Source organism: Moschus berezovskii, chromosome 5 (assembly GCF_049115385.1).
Source record: "Moschus berezovskii isolate FMDL1 chromosome 5, NW_MosBer_1.0, whole genome shotgun sequence".
Lineage (NCBI taxonomy): Eukaryota > Metazoa > Chordata > Mammalia > Artiodactyla > Moschidae > Moschus > Moschus berezovskii.
The window spans coordinates 96,337,852-96,365,049 of record NC_142464.1 but is presented as its reverse complement, the minus strand read 5'-3'; the positions used below and the strand labels follow the sequence as shown (position 1 = coordinate 96,365,049).

The following is a 27,198-nucleotide window of genomic DNA, read 5'->3' as shown; positions in this document are numbered from 1 at the left end:
TGGATTCCAATGTGCTTCTGTACAGACACAGTTGATTTAATTAAAGCTGTTTAAACTACTGTTTAAGCAGTAGTGTCCACTTGGACTACCTTCACATGTGCTCACATTCTCAACACACTGAGTGAAAGTCTATTTCCTTAGTAAAGTGAGAAACCTGGAAAGCTAGAAACAAAATAGTTCCTTAAATGTGCAGAGGTGTCCCCACTTAATGCAGGCTCTCATTTTGCATTTTATTGACTGGTCACAATAAAACAAAAGTGACCTCTGAAGTTTTATAGGGAGAGTTTATAAAACAAAGTTAGCCCCTCTGCATTGAGAATAAATGAGTTCTTATTCCAGCTATGTTTTTGTGTGCCTTGAAACAATAAGCTTTGGAAAAAAGATTCTATATAATTTCTTACTCTTGCTATTTCAAAAAGGGGTGACTTTGTAACTTTTAGAAGTGAGCTGGAAGATCATGGGGATACAATTGTGTACTAAATCCAGGAGTCTATAATGCATGGATGCACGCATACTTAGTCACTCAGTTGTGTCCAACTCTTTGTGACCCCATGAACTGTAGCCCACCTGGCTCCTCTATCCATGGGATTTTTCAGGCAAGAATACTGGAGTGGGTTGCCATTTCCTCCTCAAGGGGATCTTCCCGACCCAGGGATTGAACCTGAGTCTCCAGTGTTTCCTGCATTGCAGGTGGATTATTTACCCAGGAAGTTATTGGGGAAGCCCCCAATATACTGTTATTTAAACTCCATTTGAATATTTCTAAGATAAAATGAACTCACATCAAAAAGCTGTTCATCATTTCAGTTATTAATTAGCCACAGCTATAAAATTCTCTCACACTGAACTAAAATTTACTGTCAGCCATTTCTCTCAGCTTCACCCAGGAATATCCTCATACTACCTCTTCTGTCCTTATAGGAGGACAGCTGTATCCTAAAATCTTTCCCTCTGTGTCCTAATCTTCAGTCCCACCAGATACCATTAATGATTAACAGAAAACTCCTGCTTTATTTTGACCTTTTGAAACTGACAATATCCAACCTTGTAAATGAGTTAATAAATTACAGGAAATGTACTAGATATGAAGGTTTTCAGATAGTCAATAGAGTATAAAAAGCTACTGTCAATCCTAGTGTCTTGTCCTAGTTTCCAAGATAATGTGATATTTGATTATGCAGGGTTTTATCCACTTTGCGATTTTGATGGTATTTGAGTTAATCCCTATCACAAAATGACACTTAAGAAAGCTTTTGTCCCTCAATTCTGACTTCTCACCTCGGATATATACTTTAAACAGTTCACCTGAAAGACAGGATGCAGCAGCTTCCTCTATGAGCAGTTTTCACCGAAATCAGGCATTTTCACCATTAATTCAACCAAATCCTAAAGAGAGTCTTTTTAAAATGGAAAAAAACAATCTTCCCCAGTCAGTATCCAACCACTACCACCTCCACGCCAAATCATAAAACAAGAATTTCTACATATAAGCAATAGATGATATAAAATAGGTAACTAATAAGAACTTATTGTATAGCACAGAGAACTCAATACTCTTTAATGGGAAAATGATCTAAAAATAGAGTAAATATATGGATAACTGATTTACTTTGCTGTACACCTGAAACTAACACAACACTGTAAATCAACTATATTCCAATTTAAAAATAAGAAGAATTTCTACCCTGTGTTATATATATTTATTCTTCCATGGAGTTGAGATAAGGACATCTAGGTGGTAAAAGACACACCAGTAGTTCCATCATATCACCCAAGATGGATTTCCCAATATATAAATCCAGGAGGATGAGTTATTAAACATCAAAACAATTTAGAATAGGAACTTGGCCATTTATATACTTATTTTTTTTAATATAGCATCAAAATATTGGGAAATTTCCTAGATTTACTAGAATGAATGATGAGTCAGGGACAAACATTGACTGCCTTCCCTGTGTTCTCCTACTGCATATGTACAGTAATAGGTATGTTGAAAACATGGGTCTCACCATCAACAAAGTACTCATTCCCTGTGGTAACTCGCTCTTCCCAGCCACTTGGAGGGACTTGAAAGTAGGCTTTTATTTTTCTGATCACACAAATACAGTCTTATGGTCTTTTTGAACCTCAAAATAACCACCTTATAACAATCATGGTAATTTCTGGTTAATCATCAAAAATTTGTAAATTCAAATGTGTTCCTTTTTATGGATGAGTACTATTCCACTGTATATATGTACCACAGCTTTATTTATTCATCTGTCAAGGAGTAGGAAAGGGTGAAAGGTGGGAGGGAGGTTCAAGAGGGAGGGGACACATTTGTATTTCAGTCTTGTTGCCTTTAGTGGCAAAGGGAATCATATACACTCCTCTGCCTGTTCTCTTCTCCTTCTTCCTACTCTCTAGGCAGCTTTTAGTTCCTCCAGGGTTAACACAAGGAAGAAAGAAGCCAGCAGGAAAGGAAAGCAGCATCAAATCTCATTCAGTGGGCAGCTTGGTGAGGTAGTGTTCCTTTCTCTGGTTGCAGATGTTCAGAGTTAACACATTCTTTTTTTTTTTTTTTACTTTAATTGGAGGCTAGTTACTTCACATTATTGTATTGGTTTTTCCATACATTGACATGAATCCGCCCCAGGTGTACATGTGTTCCCCATCTTGAACCCCCCTCCCACCTACCTCCCCATCCCATCCTTCTGGTTCATTCCAGTGCACCAGCCCCGAGAATCCTGTATCATGCATCAAACCTGGACTGGCAATTCGTTTGTGGGTTCTTTGGACATCTCTTTCCCCATCATCCCTGGTGATCACTCATATCATCTGACAACTTCAGAACTCCCTCTGGCCCTTTGATTTTCAAATTGTCTGCATCTGCACAAAGGCATCCTACTGTTGGTAGCCTACTGCCTTCTAGATAAATGTCTCCCCACTTCAAAAAAAAAAAAAACAAAAACGAGATAGGATGATTCCAGGCCAGTTTTGCTCTCCTGCCCAGTCAGCATCAGGTACAGAGGCCACAGCAGAGTTTCCCACTCACAGCCCAAACTTTGTTGCCCCAGGCCACTTAACCAGCCCTTGTAAATGTACAGATTTCTCGAGGCTGAGTCAGATACCTGAGCATGCCACCACATCTTCCAAGGATCACCTATCAAGGTCTAAATGGGTTCTTTGAAGCCCCTCTTATGATTCTTGAAGTGAGGAGAAGCACTCTCTTACCACTCCCAAACCTATCACATGGACTGACAACTTTCTTCAAAAATTATTTTGCCTAATTTCCAATTTTTCCCTCAGCTTACCCAGCCTTCTGTTAGAGAGTCTGGAGGTGTGAATGAAGCAAGAGTGGCAGCACCAGGGCTCACACCCCTCCTTGAAAGGCCTGCATGACTGTGCCTAGTGCTTCCCTTTGAAATGTAGACATGCTCTCCATTTATTTTCTTCTTGGTTCATTTGAGCTCTTGGATGAATCTGAAGCAAAGAAAAGAGGGAGGGATAAAAAGCTTTCTTTTAACATTATCATAAAGAAGGCTGAATGCCAAAGAATTGATGCTTTTGAACTGTGGTGTTGGAGAAGACTCTTGAGAGTCCTTTGGACTGCAAGGAGATCCAACCAGTCAATCCTAAAAAAAAATCAACCCTGAATACTCATTGGAAGGGCTGATGTTGAAGCTGAAGCTCCAATACTTTGGCCACCCAATATGAAGAGCTGACTCATTAGAAAAGATCCTGATGCTGGAAAAGATTGAAGGCTGGAGGAGAAGGGGACGACAGAGGATGAGATGGCTGAATGGCATCATCAACCCAATGGACATGGGTTTGAGCAAGATCCGGGAGATAGTGAAGGACAGGGAGGCCTGGTGTGCTGCAGTCCAGGGGGTCGCAAATAGTCAGACATGACTGAACGACCCAATAACAAAAAGAACACTTCCAATTTACTAGTCGGCATATATATTTTGATTCACCTACTTTCAGTATTATTTCATTCTTTTTCTTAACTTAATTTTCATTACAGTTTATAGAATGCCATCAAATAGTATGTTATCAAATTCTGATCCATTGTGAGAAACAGAAAGGCACGCCCAAAATGAAACTGCACGAAGATATTAAGAAAATGCTAGCTTCGTATCAATGAATCATGTCCCCTTGTATATACACATTTAATGGAGCATTCATTCAAAGAGGAAAGATTCAATTTTTCTATTTCTGATTGTTAGGTCGAGATTATGAGAAAGATAAAGTCTGCAAGGAACTTGCCAGCCTAGGAAAAGATGACTTTACATCCTTGTAAGTATGATGTATTCATTCACTCTTCCTGGTTACCTGACCTTGCATGAAGCTCAGTGTGAGGTAACTTCAATTCAGCTTCAGGGGCTAAACTCAGTTCCACTGAGATTAAGAGGATAGAGTCCTGGGGTCAAAGGGCGCAGAGATGTTAGGCATATGGAGGTCATCCAAAGATTCAAGCTGAACTACCACTACCATGGTCTGATAATTTGTTTTAAGTTTACCAATGAGTTGATAGAATAAGCAAGCATAGTTTTCTAAGGTGAATCAAAAGGCAGCAGTACATGCTAGGCCTATGGCAAACTACATGACAAGGGCAAGAACAGGTTCATTCAGAGAAGCTTGAGAAAGGAAAGAACATGAGGCTGGTTTGACGGAACCCCTCAACTCCATCTTCTACTGCTTTACAAGATGAGATTTTGTTCTAAGTGAACCTATTTTTAAAGTCAATGTCCTATTTTTATTGGTCGAGAACATGTGCACAAAATTCCACTAAAAAAACAATGGAAGAGACTTCATATTAAAATATGCACAAACATGAAGACTTTTTAAATTTCTGAGTATGTTCATTTTTCTCCTCAGGTCAATGGTCCTATATAGCAGAAAATTTCCCAGTGGCACCTTTGAACAGATCAGCCATCTTGTGGACGAAGTTGTCTCCTTAACAGTAACCTGCTGTGCTGAAGGGGCTGATCCTCACTGCTATGACAACAGGGTAGGGATATGTGGTTGGCCTCATCTGTTGTGGCCCATAGAATGGAGTCGAGATAGGCCTTTACATCGTATCTTGGGGAAATCTTACACACCAACCCACCTACTCCAAGTTTAGGGGAAATATGAAGCCTATTATCTCAGAACTCAAATTTATTCTAGTATAGTGAATCAGTTTTGTCTGTTGGTCCTACAAGTTTCAAATGAGAAAACTGGGGTGTACATTAATTCATGAACCTCCTGAAATAATTCTAATATTCTGTATATCTTAGAAACCTACCAATATGCATACCTGTATCATGCCAAGACTGGTACCAACTGCCCTGGAAAAACTTAGCATTGGTTTCAAACTATTTGGGGGTTCAAAAATTGCCCTATATATACACATATACTAAGTTATGCATTTTCTCCATTAGAGTATATCTGCAGAAATTTAAAATGCTGAAATGATAGTTTTCAAAATATAGGCAGTAGCTAAAAGAGGTGGGACTACATGTGTTTCTAGCAATTTACTGATACTGTCATCAGGCCAAATAAAAATGGCATTTAACTGCATCTTGATAAATGCCTCTACAGGCAAATATCTCCCTGTTCAAAACTGCAGCAGTTAGCCAACAGAAACAATGTTCCAAAGATCTGATTAGAATATATTCTACACAGTGACTCCTACCCATTAATTGCTTTATCTGGCCCTTATCCACTTTCTAAGAATTTTATCATTTTCTCCCATAAAACACAAAAGCACATTATTTCAACCCTACCTTCTGCACTATGCTAAAAGAAACAAGCAAGCTACCAACTATAATCAGAACAGAGAACATTTTTATTTCCATTTTATTTTATATATTTGCTAACCCATCCATTGACCAGAGATGGGCTCCAAGATTGTTAGAGACAAATCATAAGAACAGAAATGGCATTGATGTTTTTTGGATTACACCTTCCTTCTGTTGTTCAAAGCAATTTTTTTCTATAAATATGTTACTTTCTTTGTAAACTTTTCAGCAATATGTGAACCGTGAACTCCCAGATGTTCAAGCAGGTTTTAGAAAAGGCAGAGGCACCAGAGATCAAATTGCCAACATCCGCTGGATCATGGAGGAAGCAAGAGAGTTCCAGAAAAACATCTATTTCTGCTTCATTGACTATGCCAAAGCCTTTGACTGTGTGGATCACAATAAACTGTGGAACATTCTGAAAGAGATGGGAATCCCAGACCACTTGACCTGCCTCTTGAGAGAGCCAGACATCTTGGAATGTGAAGTCAAGTGGGCCTTGGAAAGCATCACTACGAACAAAGCTAGTGGTGGTGATGGAATTCCAGTTGAGCTATTTCAAGTCTTGAAAGATGATGCTGTGAAAGTGCTGCACTCAATATGCCAGCAGATTTGGAAAACTCAGCGGTGGCCACAGGACTGGAAGAGGTCAGTCTTCATTCCAATCCCAAAGAAAGGCAATGCCAAAGAATGCTCAAACTACTGCACAATTGCACTCATCTCACACGCTAGTAAAGTCATGCTCAAAATTCTCCAAGCCAGGCTTCAGCAGTATGTAAACCGTGAACTCCCAGATGTTCAAGCAGGTTTTAGAAAAGGCAGAGGCACCAGAGATCAAATTGCCAACATCCGCTGGATCATGGAGAAAGCAAGAGAGTTTCAGAAAAACATCTATTTCTGCTTCATTGACTATGCCAAAGCCTTTGACTGTGTGGATCACAATAAACTGTGGAACATTCTGAAAGAGATGGGAATCCCAGACCACCTGACCTGCCTCTTGAGAAACCTGTATGCAGGTCAGGAAGCAACAGTTAGAACCGGTCATGGAACAACAGACTGGTTCCAAATAGGAAAAGGAGTGCGTCAAGGTTGTATATTGTCACCTTGCTTATTTAACTTATATGCAGAGTACATCATGAGGAACGCTGGGCTGGAAGAAGCACAAGCTGGAATCAAGATTGCTGGGAGAAATATCAATAACCTCAGATATGCAGATGACACTACCCTTATGGCAGAAAGTGAAGAGGAACTCAAAAGCCTCTTGATGAAAGTGAAAGAGGAGAGTGAAAAGGTTGGCTTGAAGCTCAACATTCAGAAAACAAAGATCATGGCATCTGGTCCCATCACTTCATGGGAAATAGATGGAAAAACAGTGGAAACAGTGTCAGACTTTGTTTTTTTGGGCTCCAAAATCACTGCAGATGCTGATTGCAGCCATGAAATTAAAAGACGCTTGCTCCTTGGAAGGAAAGTTATGACCAACCTTGATAGTATATTAAAAAGCAGAGACATTACTTTGCCGACCAAGGTCCGTCTAGTCAAGGCAATGGTTTTTCCCGTGGTCATGTATGGATGTGAGAGTTGGACTGTGAAGAAAGCTGATCGCCGAAGAATCGATGCTTTTGAACTGTGGTGTTGGAGAAGACTCTTGAGAGTCCCTTATACTGCAAGGAGATCCAACCAGTCCATTCTAAAGGAGATCAATCCTGGATGTTCATTGGAGGGACTGATGCTAAAGCTGAAACTGCAATACTTTGGCCACCTCATGAGACGAGTTGACTCACTGGAAAAGACTCTGATGCTGGGAAAGGTTGGGGGCGGGAGGAGAAGGGGACGACGGAGAATGAGATGGCTGGATGGCATCACCGACTCTGTGGACATGAGTTTGAGTGTACTCCGGGAGTTGGTGATGGACAGGGAGGCCTGGCGTGCTGTGATTCATGGGGTCGCGGAGAGTCGGACACGACTGAGCGACTGAACTGAACTGAACTGAACTGATGCAGAGTACATCATGAGGAACGCTGGGCTGGAAGAAGCACAAGCTGGAATCAAGATTGCTGGGAGAAATATCAATAACCTCAGATATGCAGGTGACACTACCCTTATGGCAGAAAGTGAAGAGGAACTCAAAAGCCTCTTGAAGAAAGTGAAAGAGGAGAGTGAAAAGTTTGGCTTGAAGCTCAACATTCAGAAAACAAAGATCATGGCATCTGGTCCCATCACTTCATGGGAAATAGATGGAAAAACAGTGGAAACAGTGTCAGACTTTATTTTTGGGGGCTCCAAAATCACTGCAGATGCTGACTGCAGCCATGAAATTAAAAGACTCTTACTCCTCGGAAGGAAAGTTATGACCAACCTTAATAGTATATTAAAAAACAGAGACATTACTTTGCCAACAAAGGTCCGTCTAGTCAAGGCTATGGCTTTTCCCGTGGTCATATATGGATGTGAGAGTTGGACTGTGAAGAAGCTGATCGCTGAAGAATTGATGCTTTTGAACTGTGGTGTTGGAGAAGACTCTTGAGAGTCCCTTGGACTGCAAGGAGATCCAACCAGTCCATTCTAGAGGAGATCAATCCTGGGTGTTTATTGGAAGGACTGATGCTAAAGCTGAAACTGCAATACTTTGGCCACCTCATGCGACGAGTTGACTCACTGGAAAAGATTCTGATGCTGGGAAAGGTTGGGGGCGGGAAGATAAGGAGACAACAGAGAATGAGATGGCTAGATGGCATCACTGACTCTGTGGACATGAGTTTGAGTGAACACTGGGAGTTGGTGATGGACAGGGAGGCCTAGTGTGCTGTGATTCATGGGGTCACGGAGAGTCGGACATGACTGAGCCACTGAACTGAACTGAACTGAACTGAATAAAGGAAAAATAGGGAAGTTGCCAGGCAAAGAAATGGTGAAAGGTTCACTGTTTACTTCTGGTTTACAAAACTAATATCACGTTGGTTTCCTTCATTGACAGGAAAGATCTTTAGAAGTTTTGTCCTAAAAAGATAACTTATAAAGTAAGTGTAAAGATGTCAAAGTCTTTTTCCCATGTAAATCCTCAAATAATTTTTTCCATGATGACTATTTCTATCCATGCTTCAAATTATTCCAGATATCAAATTCTTCCCCAAAAGAACAGTTTGTTGCTATAGTTGTTTGGTGGTATTACCATGGGCTTAATCTCCCCACATGAATAAGTCTACCACTGTTGAGGCTGTAAATTAAGTTGTACCACTGCTTCAACTGTGATACTTAGGAGAATAAACTTTGGGGCTTTGGGAAAAAACAGAATCTCAGGCCTCATCTTTGACCTAGTGATTCAGAATTTCTGTGTTATGCAGCCCAGGCAGTTCCAATTTTTATACAGTCTGTGATATGATGCAAAAGCAGGTTCAAGAACCACTGTGTTCAAGAACACAGATCAATGTTGAAGACCAAGGCAGACAAGGATTAAGAGTCTGTTCAAGTAGCAAAGGGAAGGGAGGAGGGCAGAGAGAGGTCACCATTCTTAGCATAGTATTTAGAACAGAGTGCAGATGGCAGATCATATCAGAATCATGGAGTTTTTTAAAAGGACCTCCCTCATCTTCATAGATGTTAATATCCCCATGGAGAAGCACTAAACTAGAGGATCCAACCTCTAAAGGCTGTAGTCACACACCATCCACTCATTAATGAAGGTTTTCTTTAGGTCCTACTCTGAGTCTTAACATAAGACTCTGTACTTGCTTGTAACTAGAAGTATGCAACTTGTCATGGACAACTTTGCTTCCAATGAGAGTTTTCAAATTTAGAGCTAAGATGCTATACCAAGTGGAGAACTATAAGCCTAGAAATTGTATGTGTGTGAGTTTACTTGTTTTTCCTTTCTCATCCTAGACTTCAGCATTGTCTGACAAGTCCTGTGAAAGCAACTCTCCATTCCCAGTGCACCCCGGAACTCCTGAGTGCTGCACCCACAAGGGCCTTGAAAAGAAGCTCTGTATGGCTGCCCTGAAGCACCAGCCACAAGAATTTCCAACTTACGTAGAGCCAACAAATGACGAGATCTGTGAGGCATTCAGGAAAGATCCCAAGGGGTTTGCTGATCAGTAAGCAGCTTTCATCACATGTAAAACTTCAGGATACAAAATAACAAACATGTTTAAACTAACCCCCTACTCTGTACAGACACCTTTTATACCATACCACAACCCAGACAGTTTCCAATAACAGAAAATTGGCTGTTACCCAAGACAACCCATCTTTGTCAATGTTGATTATTATAAATGCCTTTTCTCAGATGAAGATGAAAGCAACTATCCCAAACCCCCACCTTCTATTATCCTAGTCCTAGTATCTGAAGCAGAATCACCTGGAATGCCTCCATCCTTGTGACATTTTCAAATATTTAACAGCAGCTACTTATGTTAGGGATCTTTGCATACTCCGTCCGATAGGATTTTATTGCTGTGTACAAGTATTTAACTCCAGGTAGAGCATAAGATTTCCCTGGTGGCTCAGAGGGTAAAACATCTGCCTGCAATGCAGAAGACCTGGGTTCAATCCCTGGGTTGGGAAGATTCCCTGGAGAAGGAAATGGCAACCCACTCCAGTACTCTTGCCTGGAGAAGCCCATGGATGGAGGAGCCTGGTGGACTACAGTCCACAGGGTCACAAAGAGTCCACACGACTGAGCGACTTCACTTTCACTTTCATTTTCAGAGCATAAGAAATAAATAGCTTTTTCTCATTCCTACAGTACATCCCCAGAAACAGCTGTGAACAAGACACATATTGCACCCCATAAGCAAACATATTACATTTATCTTCTCATTGTTTAATATTCTTGAGATTATATGTTGATTCTTTAGACTTGCTGCTGCTGCTGCTGCTAAGTCACTTCAGTCGTGTCCAACTCTGAGTGACCCCATAGACGGAAGCCCACCAGGCTCCCCCTTCCCTGGGATTCTCCAGGCAAGAAGACTGGAGTGGGTTGCCATTTCCTTCTCCAATGTGTGAAAGTGAAAAGTGCAAGTGAAGTCGCTCAGTCATGTCTGACTCGTAGCGACCCCATGGACTGCAGCTTACCAGGCTCTGCCATCTATGGGATTTTCTAGGCAAGAGTACTGGAGTGGCTTCCCATTGCCTTCTCCATCTTTAGACTTAGAAGGCCATAAAAATGAAAAATTGACAATATTTATTTGTGATAATAGAATATATAGATATATATATATATACACACAGAGAGAGAAGTCAAAAAATGTCACTAAAACTGGCTTTAGAAATAAGTCAGGGTGATAATTTTATAAAAATTGATTGGTTTGCTTATGCCTGTAAATTTTTAGAGAGGATTTTGCCCAGGATTTCAGAGTCTCTTTAGATCCTTAAGGGCTTATACTCCTAAAAATTAATTTCTTCAAATAAACAAGCCAATACATAAGAATTATCTAAACTAAACAGATAATGAAAGGTAATTGCATTACAGTCATTTTAGTTTGTTTCATTAACGTTAATAAGCAGCCACCCCAGGCCATGCATATGGTAGAAGCTAAATGAATGAAGGGACAAATGACCTCTCTCAAGTAATCTACATGGAAATTTAGGGAAGTTTTTTAATGAAAATATTGATTAAGAGTGACTAGTATATAGTGCCTTAGGTACCTCTTTCCAGCTCCCGTTCTGCTGGAGACGCAGCCCAGAGACTACATTGCCTTATAGTGAGCTTCTGAGCGGGTTGTCCGGCCCTGTCTACTGCTGTGGCACCGTCCGTGCGTTCCAAAGCAGAGTCCTGCAGCTACCGTCCCCACCCTTGGTGTTTGGTGAACACAAGCCCCAGCGTACCTGGAGTGTGCAACCTGTCTCCGAGCCCAGCGAGTCCCGGGCGTGAACCACGCAAATGGAGGGAGAGTGGCAGCCTCTGGGGTGGAGAAGAGCATCAAGAAGAAGACCAAGAAGAAATTTTCTGCTGAAGAGGAAGCCCAATTGTTGGCAGGTTTCATGGGTGTCATGAATAACATGCGGAAACAGAAAACACTGTGTGATGTGATTCTTATGGTCCAGGAAAGAAAGATACCAGCTCATGGTGTTGTCTTGCTGCAACCAGTCATTTTTTTAACCTAAAGTTCACAACTAACATGCTTGAATCAAAGTCCTTTGAAGTGGAACTCAAAGATGCCGAACCTGACATTATTGAACAACTTGTGGAATTCGCTTATACCACTAGAATTTCTGTGAATAGCAAAAATGTTCAGTCCTTGTTAGATGCAGCAAACCAGTACCAGATTGAACCTGTGAAGAAAATGTGTGTTGATTTTTTGAAAGAACAAATTGATGCTTCAAACTGTCTTGGTATAAGTGTATTAGCAGAGTGTCTAGACTGTCCTGAATTGAAAGCAACTACAGATGACTATTCAGCAGCATTTTACTGATGTTTCTAAAACTGATGAATTTCCACAACTTGATGTCAAGCAAGTTACACATCTCCTCAACCAGGACCCTCTGTCAGAGCAGAGGATCAGGTTTATATGCTGTAGTCAGGTGGTTGAAATATGATGAACCTAACCGCCAACCTTTTATGGTTGACATCCTTGCTAAAGTCAGGTTTCCTCTTATATCAAAGAATTTCTTAAATAAAACAGTACAAGCTGAACCACTTATTCAAGACAATCCCGAATGTCTTAAGATGGTAATAAGTAAATTGCCTTAATATCCATTTATATAACCTGATCATGTAGCCAGTTTCTCATGGACTTAAAACCCTTCAGAATGGATCAGACTGGGCAGCCAGGGAGAAACACTTGAGACTTGGCCCTTCTGGATAGTTAATCTTTGGTGTTCTCAACTGTCTATCTGGAAGGAACTTAGCCTCATCCCTTATGTTATAGGAACACGTGTGATAGAAGGTAAAAAATTAGACTTTGTCTCATTTCATGTAAGTAACTTTCAGTTTATGTGTTTTATTTCCTTTTTAAAGTTCAAGTAGTGTACTGTGATCACATTTTCTTTCTTGAAGAAAAAGTTGGTTTGTTGTACCTGGAGCACATTTTTATCCACATTCTTTTTTCATTTACTTAATTTTTCTTGACTTGCAGACTTGAGTTCCAACCAGTCTGTAAAATACCACTTAATAAAATCATACAATTGAAAAAAAAAGTGACTAGTATTACAACCCCTGCTCTATATCCCTGGTGCTTTTTAGATATTAAAAGTATAAAGTAACATGCATCCTTTTTTTTCCATCAAAATACTTCTGAAAAAGTGAGTTGTTTCCCACAAATATTTTCATTAATCCTACTATTTTTCCCCTACAGATTTATGTATGAATATTCCATTAATTATGGACAAGCTCCTCTGACACTTTTAGTCAGTTACACCAAGAGTTATCTCTCTATGGTAGGGTCCTGCTGTACTTCACCAAACCCAACAGTATGCTTTTTGAAAGAGGTAGGTGTCATTTTATCACATAGCTAATGTAGTTTTTTCTTCTTCTATTAATGCCATTCCTTTTAAATAATGTTATAAAGATTAAGATTCTGGAATCTGAAAATATTTTTTAAATGCCTCTTTTTTATTTTGTTAATTGGAAAAACACACATAAGCATCTCTGGGGGAAATGTTCCTTTGGTCAGAATTCAGTTTTCTAGTCATCAAAAGGAGTCAGAATGTCTTTTTTTTCTGCTATTTCTGCACACTGCTTTCACTATATCCTGACCATCTAATGAGATTTTTCTCATTTATTTTCTAGAGACTTCAGCTTAAGCATTTATCACTTCTCACCATTATGTCAAACAGAATCTGCTCACAATATGCTGCTTATGGGAAGGAGAAGTCAAGGCTCAGGTAAAAATTAAACACAATCAGCATGTGTAGCTATTTCTGTACTATCAATCCATATTAGGATTCTCTAAGAAAATGTTTGCAATAGAAAATACAAACCATAGTGTTATGTTCTTATAATCCTCAAAAATAGCGCTCAGCTACTTTGTATTTTCTCTACACAGAACATGAACAAAAGGAACAAGACTATTATAAAACCTAATTTGCTTTTAATCAACCTTTTCCATATATTCATCATAAGACTGGTAGACCACTAGAAATTATTTTCTCAATATTCATAATGCTGTATATTGCAAACACACAAGCAAAAACAATCATTTTCTTATTCACCATCCATTACTTGCTTTGCCCATTTTTCCCTGGGGAAGAAAACTTCCTGAATTCTTTTTATATATCTCTTAAGCTCCATGAATTTATTTTAATTACTTACTTTGTTTTAACCTTCACTTTGATTTTTGTATGGCTTTGTTAATGTCACACTTTAATTTTGACAGTTTCTATGTTTGCAATTCTCTCATAGCTCATCAGACATCTACATTTGCCAGCTTTATATCTTTAGTATTTACCGTCTCTTTAATTCTTCTTACTCTGATTCACAAATTATTTCCTCTAATGATAATGAAAGAATTCATGCAAGCACCAGATCTTAAGATTCCCCTAAAGGGCATAGAAGCTACTTTCATGAGTCCTTCAAAAATAATCTTTCATTAGAACTACTGAAAAACTAAATTGTATTTTCTCTTGAAATTCCCTTTAGTTTTTCTTTTGCATTAAGAGTATTAGGCATGTAGAGCACAGTAATTCATAGTATAAAACCTCCTGTAAAGAAGTACATATATAAATGTCTTTATAAATCTTAAATATATAACATAAATAATATATAATATATAATTTTTATATATTGCATTAGTGCATAGATATTTACTCTGAAGAGCTGAGTGTGAACAAAAGTTTAGCTAAAAATATTGCTGCTACATTTTTTTAAATAGGAAAAACATTTCCTAATATGCCTAGAATAGAGCATGTTTAAATCAATTATAATATATCCACATGAGAGAATGCCATACAGTTAGAATTATATTTTAAAAGAATAGTTAATGAAAACAAAACATCACTGAAAGATATCAAAGCTACAATAGAAGAAATTCCATTCTTATGGATTAGAAGAATTAACTGTAAAAATAGCCACAATATCCAAAGCAATCCACAGATTCAATGCAATCTCTGTCCATACCCACTGGCTTTTTTTTTTTTTTTTTTTTTGCTGATATAAAAATGTACCCTAAAATTCTTATGGAATATAAAAGGACTTAAAAGATATTACAAAGCAACAGTAATAAAAATACTATGGTACTGTTACATAAAAGCAAATATACTTAACATTACTGAATTATACAGTTAAAAATGGCTAAGATAGCCAATTTAATTTTATATGTTTTTTGCCATAATTTTAAAAGAAAGATATAGAACCTATTCCTGATACAGAAAGTGAAAAAGGCAAATAGATAAATAGTATAGCAGAGTAAAATCCCTTATAATATACCTTGTAAACCTTGTAATATACTTCAGGGTAATACACCAAAACATCAACATTACCTTGTGTTCTAGGGCTACAAGTCTTCATTATTTCTTTTATCTGTAGTTTCTAAATAAATTTATGAACAATTCTAAAGACTAGGAGGGGCCACATAACACAACATTGGCCTTATGAACAGATGTTAGAGATTTCTTTATTACCGTTTTAGGTCTAACATTTTAACTTTTAAAATGTATTTATTGGCTGTGTCAGCTCTTAGTTGTGATGTGCAGCATCTTTTCATTGTGGTGTGAAGCTCCCTGGCCACAGATTGAACCCAGAACCACTGGGAGCACAGAGTCTTAGCCACTGAACCCCTAGAGATGTCCTTGGAGCTAATATTTCAAAGGCTTGCGTCAGCTACAAAAATCTAGCCAGAAGAGAAGTTCTTTATCAGTACTGAAAATATGAAGAGAGTCATTGGGAATGACTGAATTTTCAGTAGTGACTTCTGCACAAAGGATCTGCTACATGACAGATATGCTCTATGCAAATGTAGAGGACAAAGAAGTAAAACTTGGGTATTACTCCTCCAGACTATGTTCATAATGAAACCAAGAAAACTGAGAATATAGGTAAACTAATCATTCATTTTTAACTATTCAGCCATCTCATCAAATTTGCCCAGAAAGTGCCTACTGCACATCTGGAAGATGTTTTGCCACTTGCTGAAGATATTACAACAATCCTCTCCAAGTGCTGTGAGTCTGCCTCTGAGGACTGCATGGCCAAAGAGGTAAGAAAATCTTCATCATCGTGGACCACTTACCAAATGGCAGGCACTATCCTAAGCTGCTTTTTACATGCATCATCTCAGTGAATCCTCCTATGTATCCTATGAAATTTAAATACATACACTGTTAACTCAATTTTACAGATGAGGAATCAGAAGATTATCAAGGATTAATAAACTGAAGTCCTACAACTAGTCAGCGGCAAAGTCCACACAAAAGCCAAGATTCTGATTCCAAAGACCTTACTCTACCTACAGAGCCCAGAGCATATCCACTAGCCATAGATGGTTACATTTAAATTAAACTTCAGTTCTTTGAAAACACTAGCCTCATTTCAAGTGCTCAGTATTGGACAATACAGATAGAGACTGTTTCATCATCACCTGTTATTTCATTCATCATCTGATCTATTAGACAACACTGAACTCATTATTAAAAGCTTCTAATGTTTTATTTGTTAAAATTTGATAGTCATCCAACTTTTTCACCATTTTTCATTTATATCGTCCATTCAAGTAGATACAAATTTGTACTGTTACTTTAGATAGAAGTCACTCCATGTCTGTGGACCTCTTTAGAAACAGATACTTTGACATCTGGTCTTTCTTTAAGGATACATCTCAGTGATAGGTGTTTCTCTATAACCTGACTTATAATGGGTAAGTGGGACTTTACTGTATATATCTACTGCATATACTACATTTAGCTACCTGGTGGTGGTGGTTTAGTCACTAAGTCATGTCCGACTCTTGAGACCCCATGGACTGTAGCCCACCAGGCTTCCTCTGTCCATGGGATTTTCCAGGCAAGAATACTGAAGTGGGTTTCCATTTCCTTCTCCAGAGACATTTAGCTACCTAGATATACCATGTTTTAAACCAGTTCCCTTTCATTGGATTTAGGTTGTTTCAGTTTAACATGGTAAGTGGTGCTGCCCTTAATAGTTTTTAGCTAAATCTTCCCTTCATTCATAATTATGTTCCAAGAATAAATTCTTGGAAATCATACTGTTATACTTTAAGTACATACTGACAAGGGCATCCCTACTGGCTCACTGGTAAAGAATCTGCCTGCCAATGTAGGAGGTGTGGGTTCGATCTCTGGTTGGGAAGATCCTCTGGAGGAGAAAATGGCAACCTACTCCAGTCTTCTTCCTTGAAAAATACCATGGACAGAAGAAACTGGCAGGCTACAGTCCATAGGGTCACGAAAGAGTCAGACACAGCGATTGAACAACAATAACATATTGACAAATTGCACTCCATGAATAGTCTAAGAGCATTCTTGCTGACTTTTTTAAGCTTTCCTTATTTTTAATGAGACTAACTAGGAAACTAACAATGCACAAACTCATAATTTCTCTTGTAGCTTCCTGAATACACAGTAAAACTCTGTGACAACTTATCCACTAAAAATTCGAAATTTAAGGATTGTTGTCAAGAAAAAACACCCATGGACATATTTGTGTGCACTTACTTCATGCCAGCTTCCCCAAACCCTGACTTGCCAGAAGTCAAGTTGCCCTTGAACAAAGACGTGTGTGATAAAGGAAACACCAAGGTCCTGGATCAGTAAGTAGGGTTGATTTAATTTGACAGTATTGACATCCACTAGCATTAAGTGACAGAAGAAATTAAACTTGAAACAGATGGTAAGCCTTTATCTGTTTTCCTCCATCTAAGAACTGAGATACACCATGGGCTACATACACTGAGTTGCATATACTACAAGTATGTGTATACTTAAGGCCTCAAAATACCTGTTTGAATTAACAGGCCCAAAAAATCAATTACTGGTATTAGAGATTAGAATTTAGACTGAACTTGGACTGAAACTCTAATTTACATTTGTCTAAATACTCATCATTTTTATAAATGCATAAATATTGGGATGAGACAACGGAAGCATTTATACAAATTACTTTCACAGAAAAGCTACTTAAGGTACCCACTTGAAGCATTATATTGGATTTATTGTATTATCTTTGCACAAATGCAGTTCAATATATATCTGAAGTATTGATAGATCTGTTAATGCATAAATTTATAAACAAATGTATATTTGTTACATACAGAATTTTAATTTAACTAGTCACACTAGCTTCAAAGCAACTATCAATAACTTGTATTTCAGCAAGTTTTAACTTAAAACATGTTGGAGTCATTTTTAGTTCAGTCTTTTATTTTTAACTAAGCCAGGTGTTCTGCCATAATAATAGATATTAAATTTCAGAACATGACATGCATACGCAAATCTACTCATGGTAAAGAGTGTTATCTCCTTTCTCTCTCTGCCAGGTATATACTTGAACTAAGCAGGAAGACTCAGATTCCAGAAGTATTCCTCAGTAAAATACTTGAGCCAACTCTGAAAAGCCTTGATGAATGCTGCCACTCTGAATCTTCTACTGCCTGTTTAAATGCGAAGGTACAATTTGCTATTTTCTTTATAATGTCGGTATAGCTCAAGGGTTAACAAACCAAATCTGGCCTGGTGCTTGTGATCTAAGAATGGTCTTATATTTTTAAATGGATTAAAAATAGTATTTCATTATACATGAAAATTACATAAACTTCAGGGTTCATAAGTTTTCATTGTAACACAGCCCTGCTCATTGTTTAGTTGCTTTTATGCCATGTTTTCAGTTGATTAGTTACAGCAGAGACTGTATGACACTTACACAGCTTGAAATGTTTACAATTTGGCCTTATGTAGAAAATATTATCCAATATCCAATGTAGATAATAGACACTCATAATTTTTTAAATTTATTTATTTATTTTAATTGGAGGCTAATTACTTTACAATATTGTAGTGGGTTTTGCCATACATCAACATGAATCAGTAATGGGTGCACACATGTTCCCCATCCAGAACCCCCCTCCCACCTCCTGCCCAATCCCATCCCATCCCTCAGGGTCATCCCAGTGCACCAGCCCTGTCTCATGCATCGAACCTGGACTGGTGATCCACTTCACATATGATAATATACACGTTTCATCACTACCCTCTCAAATCATCCCACCCTCACCTTCTCCCACAGAATCCAAAAGACTGTTCTTTACATCTGTGTCTCTTGCTGTCTCTCATATAGGATCATCGTTAACATCTTTCTAAATTCCATATATATGCGTTAATATACTGTAGTAGTGTTTTTCTTTCTGACTTACTTCACTCTGTATAATAGGCTCCAGTTTCATCCACCTCATTAGAACTGATTCAAATGCATTCTTTGTAATGACTGAGTAATATTCCATTGTGTGTGTACATGTACCACAGCTTTTTTATCCATTCGTCTGCCAATGGACATCTAGGTTGCTTCCATGTCCTAGTTATTGTAAACAGTGCTGCAATGGACATTGGGGTACATGTGTCTCTTTGAGTTCTGGTTTCCTTAGTGTGTGCCCAGCAGTGGGATTGCTGGGTCACATGGCAGTTCTATTTCCAGTTTTTTGAGGAATCTCCACACTGTTCTCCATAGTGACTGTACTAGTTTGCATTCCCACCAACAGTGTAAGAGGGTTCCCTTTTCTCCACACCCTCTCCAGCATTTATTGCTTGTAGACTTTTGGATAGCAGCCATTCTGACTGACATGACATGGTACCTCATTGTGGTTTTGATTTGCATTTCTCTGATTATGAGTGATGTTGAGCATCTTTTCACGTGTTTGTTAGTCATCTGTATGTCTTCTTTGGAGAAATGTCTGTTTAGTTCTTTGGCCCATTTTTTAATTGGGTCATTTATTTTTCTGGAATTGAGCTGCAGGGGCTGCTTGTATATTTTTGAGATTAATTCTTTGTCAGTTGCTTCATCTGCTATTATTTTCTCCCATTCTGAAGGCTGACTTTTCACCTTGCTAATAGTTTCCTTCGTGTGCAAAAGCTTTTAAGTTTAATTAGGTCCCGCTTATTTTCACTTTTATTTCCGTTACTCTGGGAGGTTGGTCATAGAGGATCCTGCTGTGATTTATGTCAGAGAGTGTTTTGCCTATGTTTTGCTCTAGGAGTTTTATAGTTTCTGGTCTTACGTTTAGATCTTTAACCCATTTTGAGTTAATTTTTGTGTATGGTGTTAGAAAGTGTTCTAGTTTCATTCTTTTACAAGTGGTTGACCAGTTTTCCCAGCACCACTCTTTAAAAAGATTTTCTCTTCTCTGTTGTACATTCTTGCCTCCTTTGTCAAAGATAAGGTGTCCATAGGTTAGACACTCATATTGGTACATTGCCTGGAATTCTGATTTAACATCTCTCTGAAGAGTGTTTCAAAACAAGTAATTGTTATATAATCATTGTTTTCTTACAGGGCCCTCAATTGACAAGGGAATTATCATCTTTCATTCAAAAAGGACAAGAACTATGTGCTGATTATTCAGAAAACACATTTACTGAGTACAAGAAAAAGTAAGGGTCTTGTTCTGGCTGATTCCTTCAAATTTATCAATCATAATAGCCTGGTATTGTGATTTGAAGCAGGGTTGAAGACTTAAGATGTGTTAAGTGAGCAGTAAAAAGAGGAGATGCAATTTAAGAGTTGTAAAGAATAGTCAGTCTAATACCTATATAAGAAAAAATAGTTCTTTTTTGGGGGGATGTCATGTATATCAGATGAGAAGTCAGTTAGAACACAATCACAGAAACATAAATTCCAAGATCCACAGGGACTTAATTTTAAAAATATGTAATTAATTCATATCAACACTCTCACCATAAAGTTATCTATAGTTGTTGCTATACATAACTGAGAAACTAAAACTGCTAAAAAATATTACCTAACTTCATGGCATATTGTCTGATAAGACAACCCAAACTTTCAATCAAGTACAGTGTTATCCATTACCAGTATATATTCTCTATAAACTAGAAATAGAAATGTTAATCGATAAGGTACAATAGCCAATTTTCTCAAGTCAAAGAAGGAAGCATGTCTTTATAAATAGGTGTTAATACTAAAATAACAGGTCATAACAAAAGTTTTGCTGGCTTCCTAGAAAATATCTCTGTGAGATCATGTCATTCTCAATTTCATTAAGCAAATTTCTTAGATCTATTTCAAACCATCAACAACACAGCCCTCAAATACGCACAAATACAACCTCACAAAAAAACCTTTTAAAGAATCCCCAAAGGAGGAAACCTTCAGTGACCCCTATGAAGACCTTAACAAAGTCTAAAAGAAAAAAAAAGTGAAAGCCTTAAGTTCAAAATGGTTGTTTCCCATTTATCAGGAGATTATATAATTAATAAATTATGGAGGTGGTATAGAATATTATGGATAATACAAAATTAAGTTCCCTGTCAACAGTTTTGTTTTGAACTCTAGGGTTACATGGGACAATTCTGTGATAATTTATATAATCTCAGTACGTTAAAAGGGTTAATGCAGTAGAACTGATATTTGGGATTTTGAAAATAGAGAAGATTGAAACTATTGAGTCTAGGTATTTAAAATCCCACACACCCTCTTTTTCTCCCCATCCTGAGTTGCATCTGGTCTGACTTCCTTTCCCTCCCAGCTGGGACCTACTATTTTCAATAATTCTTTAATAAGCAAGCTAATCCCCCTCACCCTTCTGTCCTTTCCCAGCATCCATTATACTATTCCCAACTTTAGATAAATTTGGGTCTCCATTATGTCCCAATGCCCACTACTGGGCTGGCAAGTATCAGTATTTCTTGGAAAAGTCATAAACCAGGCTGAGTTATCCATTATAACTCAGGAGAGAGAGTTAATTTAAACTGGGAGGGACTATTCAAACCGGGAGGGAATCAAGAAAGTCAAATCCTAGCACCATCTTAAATGGAGATAGAGAGTTCATAAAGAGCAGGGCTTAGAAAACACAAAGACCTTGTTGTTCCTTCCAGCATAGCTAGTTGAGTAGCAGGCAAACAGAAGAGATTATATATGAGAGAAAGTACATTAAGGTGACAAAGTCCTATAAGGGAAGTACTCTTTGAGGAGGAAATCTAGAACTGGAGAGAAGATGAAAGATTAGGGAGAAGAGAGGAGGAGGTCATCCATGTGATTGATGTAACTGAGTGAATGAAAGGAAAATAATAGGAATTCAAATTCAGCAGCAGGTTGTATGTTTACTTTCATGATCTAAAAAGACATAGATTTCACTTCCTAATCTTCAACTGAGGGATCAAAAATCATTCCACAGATAACTCAGTTTTCTTAAGGGTAACTATTTTCCTTTGTTTTTGTTGCTGTTGCAAAAGATATGAAGTGGCTATCATTTTGCTCTGGACATGTTTATAGAATACATCTAGTAGAACTTTACATAAAATTGGCCTTTCAGACTGGCAGAACGACTAAGAGGAAAATTTCCTGATGCCACAGAGACGGATCTCCAAGAACTGGTTGCCAAGCTCTCAGACTTTGCCTCCAAGTGCTGTTCTATAAACTCACCACCTCTCTACTGCAATTCAGAGGTAAGAAAATTTAATGTTCGACTTATCACTGCATAGTATGAAGAACTTGTATGGTCAGAATTGCTCATTTGTTATTGATTGCCTGTCCTACTCATGCGAAATGTCTTGTTGGTCTTTTCAGATGCAGGTATCCTATTTGTTCATATCCTCCATTTGACTATTTTCCAGCAGTCATTTCAGAATGCTGTATTAGAATGGTCAAAAAAGATAAGGAGGTCATTTCATCTCACTTTATGGCTAATTCGGAAGTAGTAATGACAATTCCAAGGATTTTGATGTCTCATCTGTTATATTTCTGGAATATAGAGGCAGGGTTAAGAACAGATCTATGCCATGCTAAAACAGATTCTTCCTTGGCTCACCTTTCTAAAGTTCATGATATTAAGTTGTATTCCTTTTGACTGGATTATACTATTGTTTATTTTGTAGTCTATTGGGAAGGAAATAGTTATGGTCCGTTTTGGACCCATCATTTCTGTGTCTATACATAAAAATAATTTTACTATAGTGTTAAAGTTAATACTACTTATGCCAGGAATTTCAGGTCAATTAGAAGTCCTTTTCTATAAATTAAAGGATTTTTTTTAAGAATTTATATGAATTTTTATGCAAATAAACCATGAAAGCAACAAAGCCTGATTTAATTTTATGGATCAAGAAGATCCCCTGGAGAAGGAAATGGCTACCCACTCCAGTATTCTTGCCTGGAGAATTCCATGGACAGAGGAACCTGGCAAGTTACAATCCATGGGGTAGCAGAGTCAGATACAACTGAGTGACTAATACTTTCACTTCATTTTTCTATTATTATTCTAGTAGAGCACATTTGATAAGAACTTAATAAGAAATCAAATGTTTATATGAAGAAAACTATAAAGATCGTTTAGTGTAATTTTTCACTCAGTTCATCCCTGCCAGAGGTCATTCGGCCTCCATTTAAATATCTGAAATTTGTTTTCTCCTAGAGGCAGCCTATTTCACTGCCCAGTAGCTTGATTTATGATAACATTTTTTTTCTCTAAAACATGATATTCCCCTCATAATTTCTGCTGAGTCTGGTCTGGCTTTCTTTATCAACTAGAAAATGTATTTTCTCGGTTCTCTGATAGAGGTTCTTTTATATTTCAACTGGTTTTCTAAAAGTTAGGCTGTGAAAAGTTTTGTTTGTATTTAAGTCTTGGTTATACATACTAATTCTTTTACATATTTTGGTTGTTTTATTTATTATTCTGTGTGTGTGTGTGTGGTGTGTGTTAGTTGCTCAGTTGTGTCCGACTCTGTGCAACCCCATGGACTGTTAGCCCGCCAGGCTCCTCTGTCCATGGAACCTTTCAGACAAGAATACTAGAGTGGGTTGCCCTTTCCTCCCCCAGGGGGTCTTTCCCACCCCAGGGATCTAACTGGGTCTCCTGCATTGCAGGCAGATTCTTCACCATTTGAGCCTTTTTACCTTATAGTGTCTAACGAAGTCTTAAATCAATTTAACAAGTTGAGCTACATCACATTACTCACTTTTGTGCTCTATACCCTTGGAAATTATAATTTCTCCTCCAGTTTCAATGCATACCCTTCAAATCCCAAACCTATCGTCAATCTTCCTAGTAATAATTTGTAAAGCCAGAATTCTGGAATGAAAAGAGAACAATAAAATAAAAAGAAGCCTATTCTTAAAATTCTGCTGAGAAACATATCATGTTCATCTTTCATTAAAGTTCAAAACAAGGTTCTAAAAAACGTGGATTATTGGGATATTTTGATCATTACTGGCATTAAAACATTTATCATAAAGCAACTAAATCCAACAGTTTTTCTTCCTTTACTAACAACTGGCTTTGGGTAATATGACAACTGAATTTAGGTTGCCTTTACCAGAAGTAAAAAAAAAATTACCTTACCTAGAAGCTATTTTCTACCAGGAGAATTTGCTATGAGGGTCTCATTCAGTCATTAAGACAAAAAAAAGAAAAAACCCTAACTCCTTTTTTTTTTTTTCACATTCTGTCAAAAATACCACTTTGCTAACCAGTCCCCAGTCCCTTTACCTGTTCATCCACACCCACTTTCCTTTTTGACCTTGTACAAGGCAAATGGAGCTGTATGCACGAAGCACATACTTCCTTCAAGCCTGTTCCTTTTCATTTCTTTAACTTGCTTTTCAGTATATTTCATTATAATACATTGCCATTTTAAGACTTTATTTTCATATTTTCAACAACCGTGGTGAGAACTCAGTTTTGCAATGTTCTATTTTCTTGCTCTATAACCAGTAAATTTATGGCAGTGCTGCTGCTGAGTAGCCAAACTTTCAGAGATTGCTAAAGGACGGTGAGATGAATGGAGTTGAGCCACTCATGGATAAATGGTTATTTAGAGCCCTGGGAGGGTAGACTCTCTGGTGTTTCTGTTAGCCTTTTGATGGTCTCTACATTAATGTTACTATCATAGCTAGGTAAGTGAGCTCACCTTTGACTTCAGGTTAAGCCAAATCTGTGAGAACAGACTTTAATTCTCAATGCTTAGTGTAAGTATTTGTCCCACTCACCCTATAATTTGGATTATAGTTTATCATCAAATCTCCTTGTCCTATATTTGCTTGAAAGTTTTCTCCTTAAAAGCAGTGCTTGTGCACTCCATGCACACTGAGTCATTTATATCCAAGGATCCACCGCTATCTGCGATTCCACACGTACATGGCACAGTGGCTAGAGGAGTGGCAGGAAGGCCTCTGAACCATACTGAATTAGTGTTTAATTATGTCATCTACCTCTTCTACTCCCTCCCCTTGATCTTGAAATGACCAAGAAATAGAACAGTCAATGTAGCTTTCTTTCAGCTTTACCACAGCATTCAGAAGTCACTCCTTTTTATTCTATAGAGGCCCATTGACTGCAGAAAAACTTACAGTTGCAAAATTAGGCTTGATTTTTTTCTCTCCATCATTCAGGCAGGTCATTCCTATTCATGACCTGATAATATAGCTTCTGAAAACTCATCACTATATTATCCCTAAGATGTCCCAACAGATTCCCAAAGTTTTCAGAAAGCCACTGTCGTATGCTGGCTTTGATCATTAAAAATTTTTTAAAGATCAAATGCAAATCTCCATGAACAGCTGGGAAAAGAGGAAACTAATTCTTCGGTTCCCATCCCTTTCCCCTTCTGCCTCCTCTTTCCTTTTCTCTCACACTTCAAGAAAAATGTCAATCTCTCAGTATAAGTAGTTTTTATAATCCTCAATGTCATAGCTAGCGTTTATTAAGCCATTACTATTTGTTAAGCAGAATATTAATAGCTTCACATGTATGTATTTGTGGAGTGATCTAAAGCAATTCTAAAATGTTGGGTACCATTTCAATTCCCCTTTTATGAGTGAGTTGAGTGAGATATATGGAGGTTAGATGATGTTAGAAAAACCATAAGTTTATTTCACGTGAGTCTGTTATTCCATGAGATTGTCAGAATTTAGCCCGAATTTCGCTAATAATGGTGAAAATAAATTATTGATACCAGAAAACTATTAATTACTGACTGGAAGTCCAAAATGATTGTTAAAATAGTAAAATTGATACCAGGTTAGTAGTATCACTCTGAATTCCATTCATTCCAGTTCCTTGGACTCTTTTTTCATTAGTTATACTCTTCTGTTTCAACAATACCTTTTGAATGATTCTAATTAAAAGATTTTTATCTCCTGATATTAAATAAGGTAATTCAGACACTACTCCCTAGGCTACTTTTCTTTCTCCTCTCCTTAAAGCCAAGATTCTTGAAAGAATAGTATATACTCTCATTCATCACTCCTCCTATGAATTCCTCTTCCCTTTGCAGTATGGCATCTGATGCTACTATACCACTAATGACAAAGCCACACTGAAAATTTCTTGGTAAATCTAACAGTTTTTCAGTCCTTATCAGCCTTCTCTGTAAAACACTTGATACCTCCAATGTTTTCTTTCTTCTTGCAACAATTGTCATCTTATCATATTCTACCTTTTTCTCCTATGGTCCTTCCCTTCTCACCCTCTTTAGTATTGTCCTCTTCTCCTACCTACAATTTAAACTTCTTTTCTTCCAGAGTTTTTTCCTTGATCTTCAATTTTCATGACATTACCGTTTTCCCTGAGCGTTCTTGTCCATGGACATGTGTTTAATATACAAACCTCCACCTCCAGGCAAAATCTCTCCTCTCAGGACCAAGATTTTCATCCAACTGCCCATGGGGGCTCTTATCCCACAAGAAATTCAAACTCAACGTGCCCAAAGTCTTCCCCTAAGAAACTCCTATTTCCCTACATTTATAAATACCATCACCATTCACCCATTGTCTAAAATAGAAACAGTAATCTTTGACTTCTACATATATTCAATTCAGTTCCAAATCCTATGAATTCTAACTCTTCAATATCTCTCAGTAAATACCTTCTTCTATATTATCAGTACTTAGTGAGGACAATGAAAGATGGCATTTCTTGCACCATGCAAAGAGAATTATGATACAACTCTGCTGTAGTGTCTGGAAAAAGAAAAATAGACAAGGGGGAGACACACGTGCCTAATCACAAAGTAGAAGATGACTGGATAAAAACTCATACTCAATGGCTTCCCTGATGGCTCAGAGGGTAAAGAATCTGCCTGCAGTGCAAAAGACATAGGTTTGATCCCTGGGTTGGGAAGATCTACTGGAGGAGGGCATGGCAACCCACTCCAGTATTCTTGCCTGGAGAATCCCTATAGACAGTGGAGCCTAGCAGGCTACAGTCCGTAGGGTCGCAAAGAGTCAGACACAACTAAGCAACTAAGCACAGCACAATTTAGGCAACATTTTACCTAGACTATAAGCTGCCCACTGGTCTCTCATCTCTAGTCCTCC

At 37.9% G+C, this 27,198-nt stretch overlaps 1 protein-coding gene and 1 pseudogene across 1 annotated transcript in view; both read left to right on the top strand.

Moving 5' to 3' along the window:
* The window catches only part of GC (GC vitamin D binding protein), a 46,232-nt gene that overhangs the window by 12,995 nt on the left and 6,039 nt on the right, over positions 1–27,198 (top strand). Inside the window, exons 2-11 of the mRNA XM_055434772.2 lie at positions 4,209–4,278; positions 4,861–4,993; positions 9,648–9,859; positions 13,061–13,193; positions 13,495–13,589; positions 15,769–15,898; positions 17,265–17,467; positions 18,194–18,323; positions 20,200–20,297; positions 22,196–22,328. Coding sequence (XP_055290747.2) covers positions 4,209–4,278; positions 4,861–4,993; positions 9,648–9,859; positions 13,061–13,193; positions 13,495–13,589; positions 15,769–15,898; positions 17,265–17,467; positions 18,194–18,323; positions 20,200–20,297; positions 22,196–22,328 — 1,337 coding nt within the window. The remainder of the gene's footprint in view (positions 1–4,208; positions 4,279–4,860; positions 4,994–9,647; positions 9,860–13,060; positions 13,194–13,494; positions 13,590–15,768; positions 15,899–17,264; positions 17,468–18,193; positions 18,324–20,199; positions 20,298–22,195; positions 22,329–27,198) is intronic.
* On the top strand, positions 11,214–12,456 carry LOC148777874 (kelch-like protein 7 pseudogene; annotated as a pseudogene).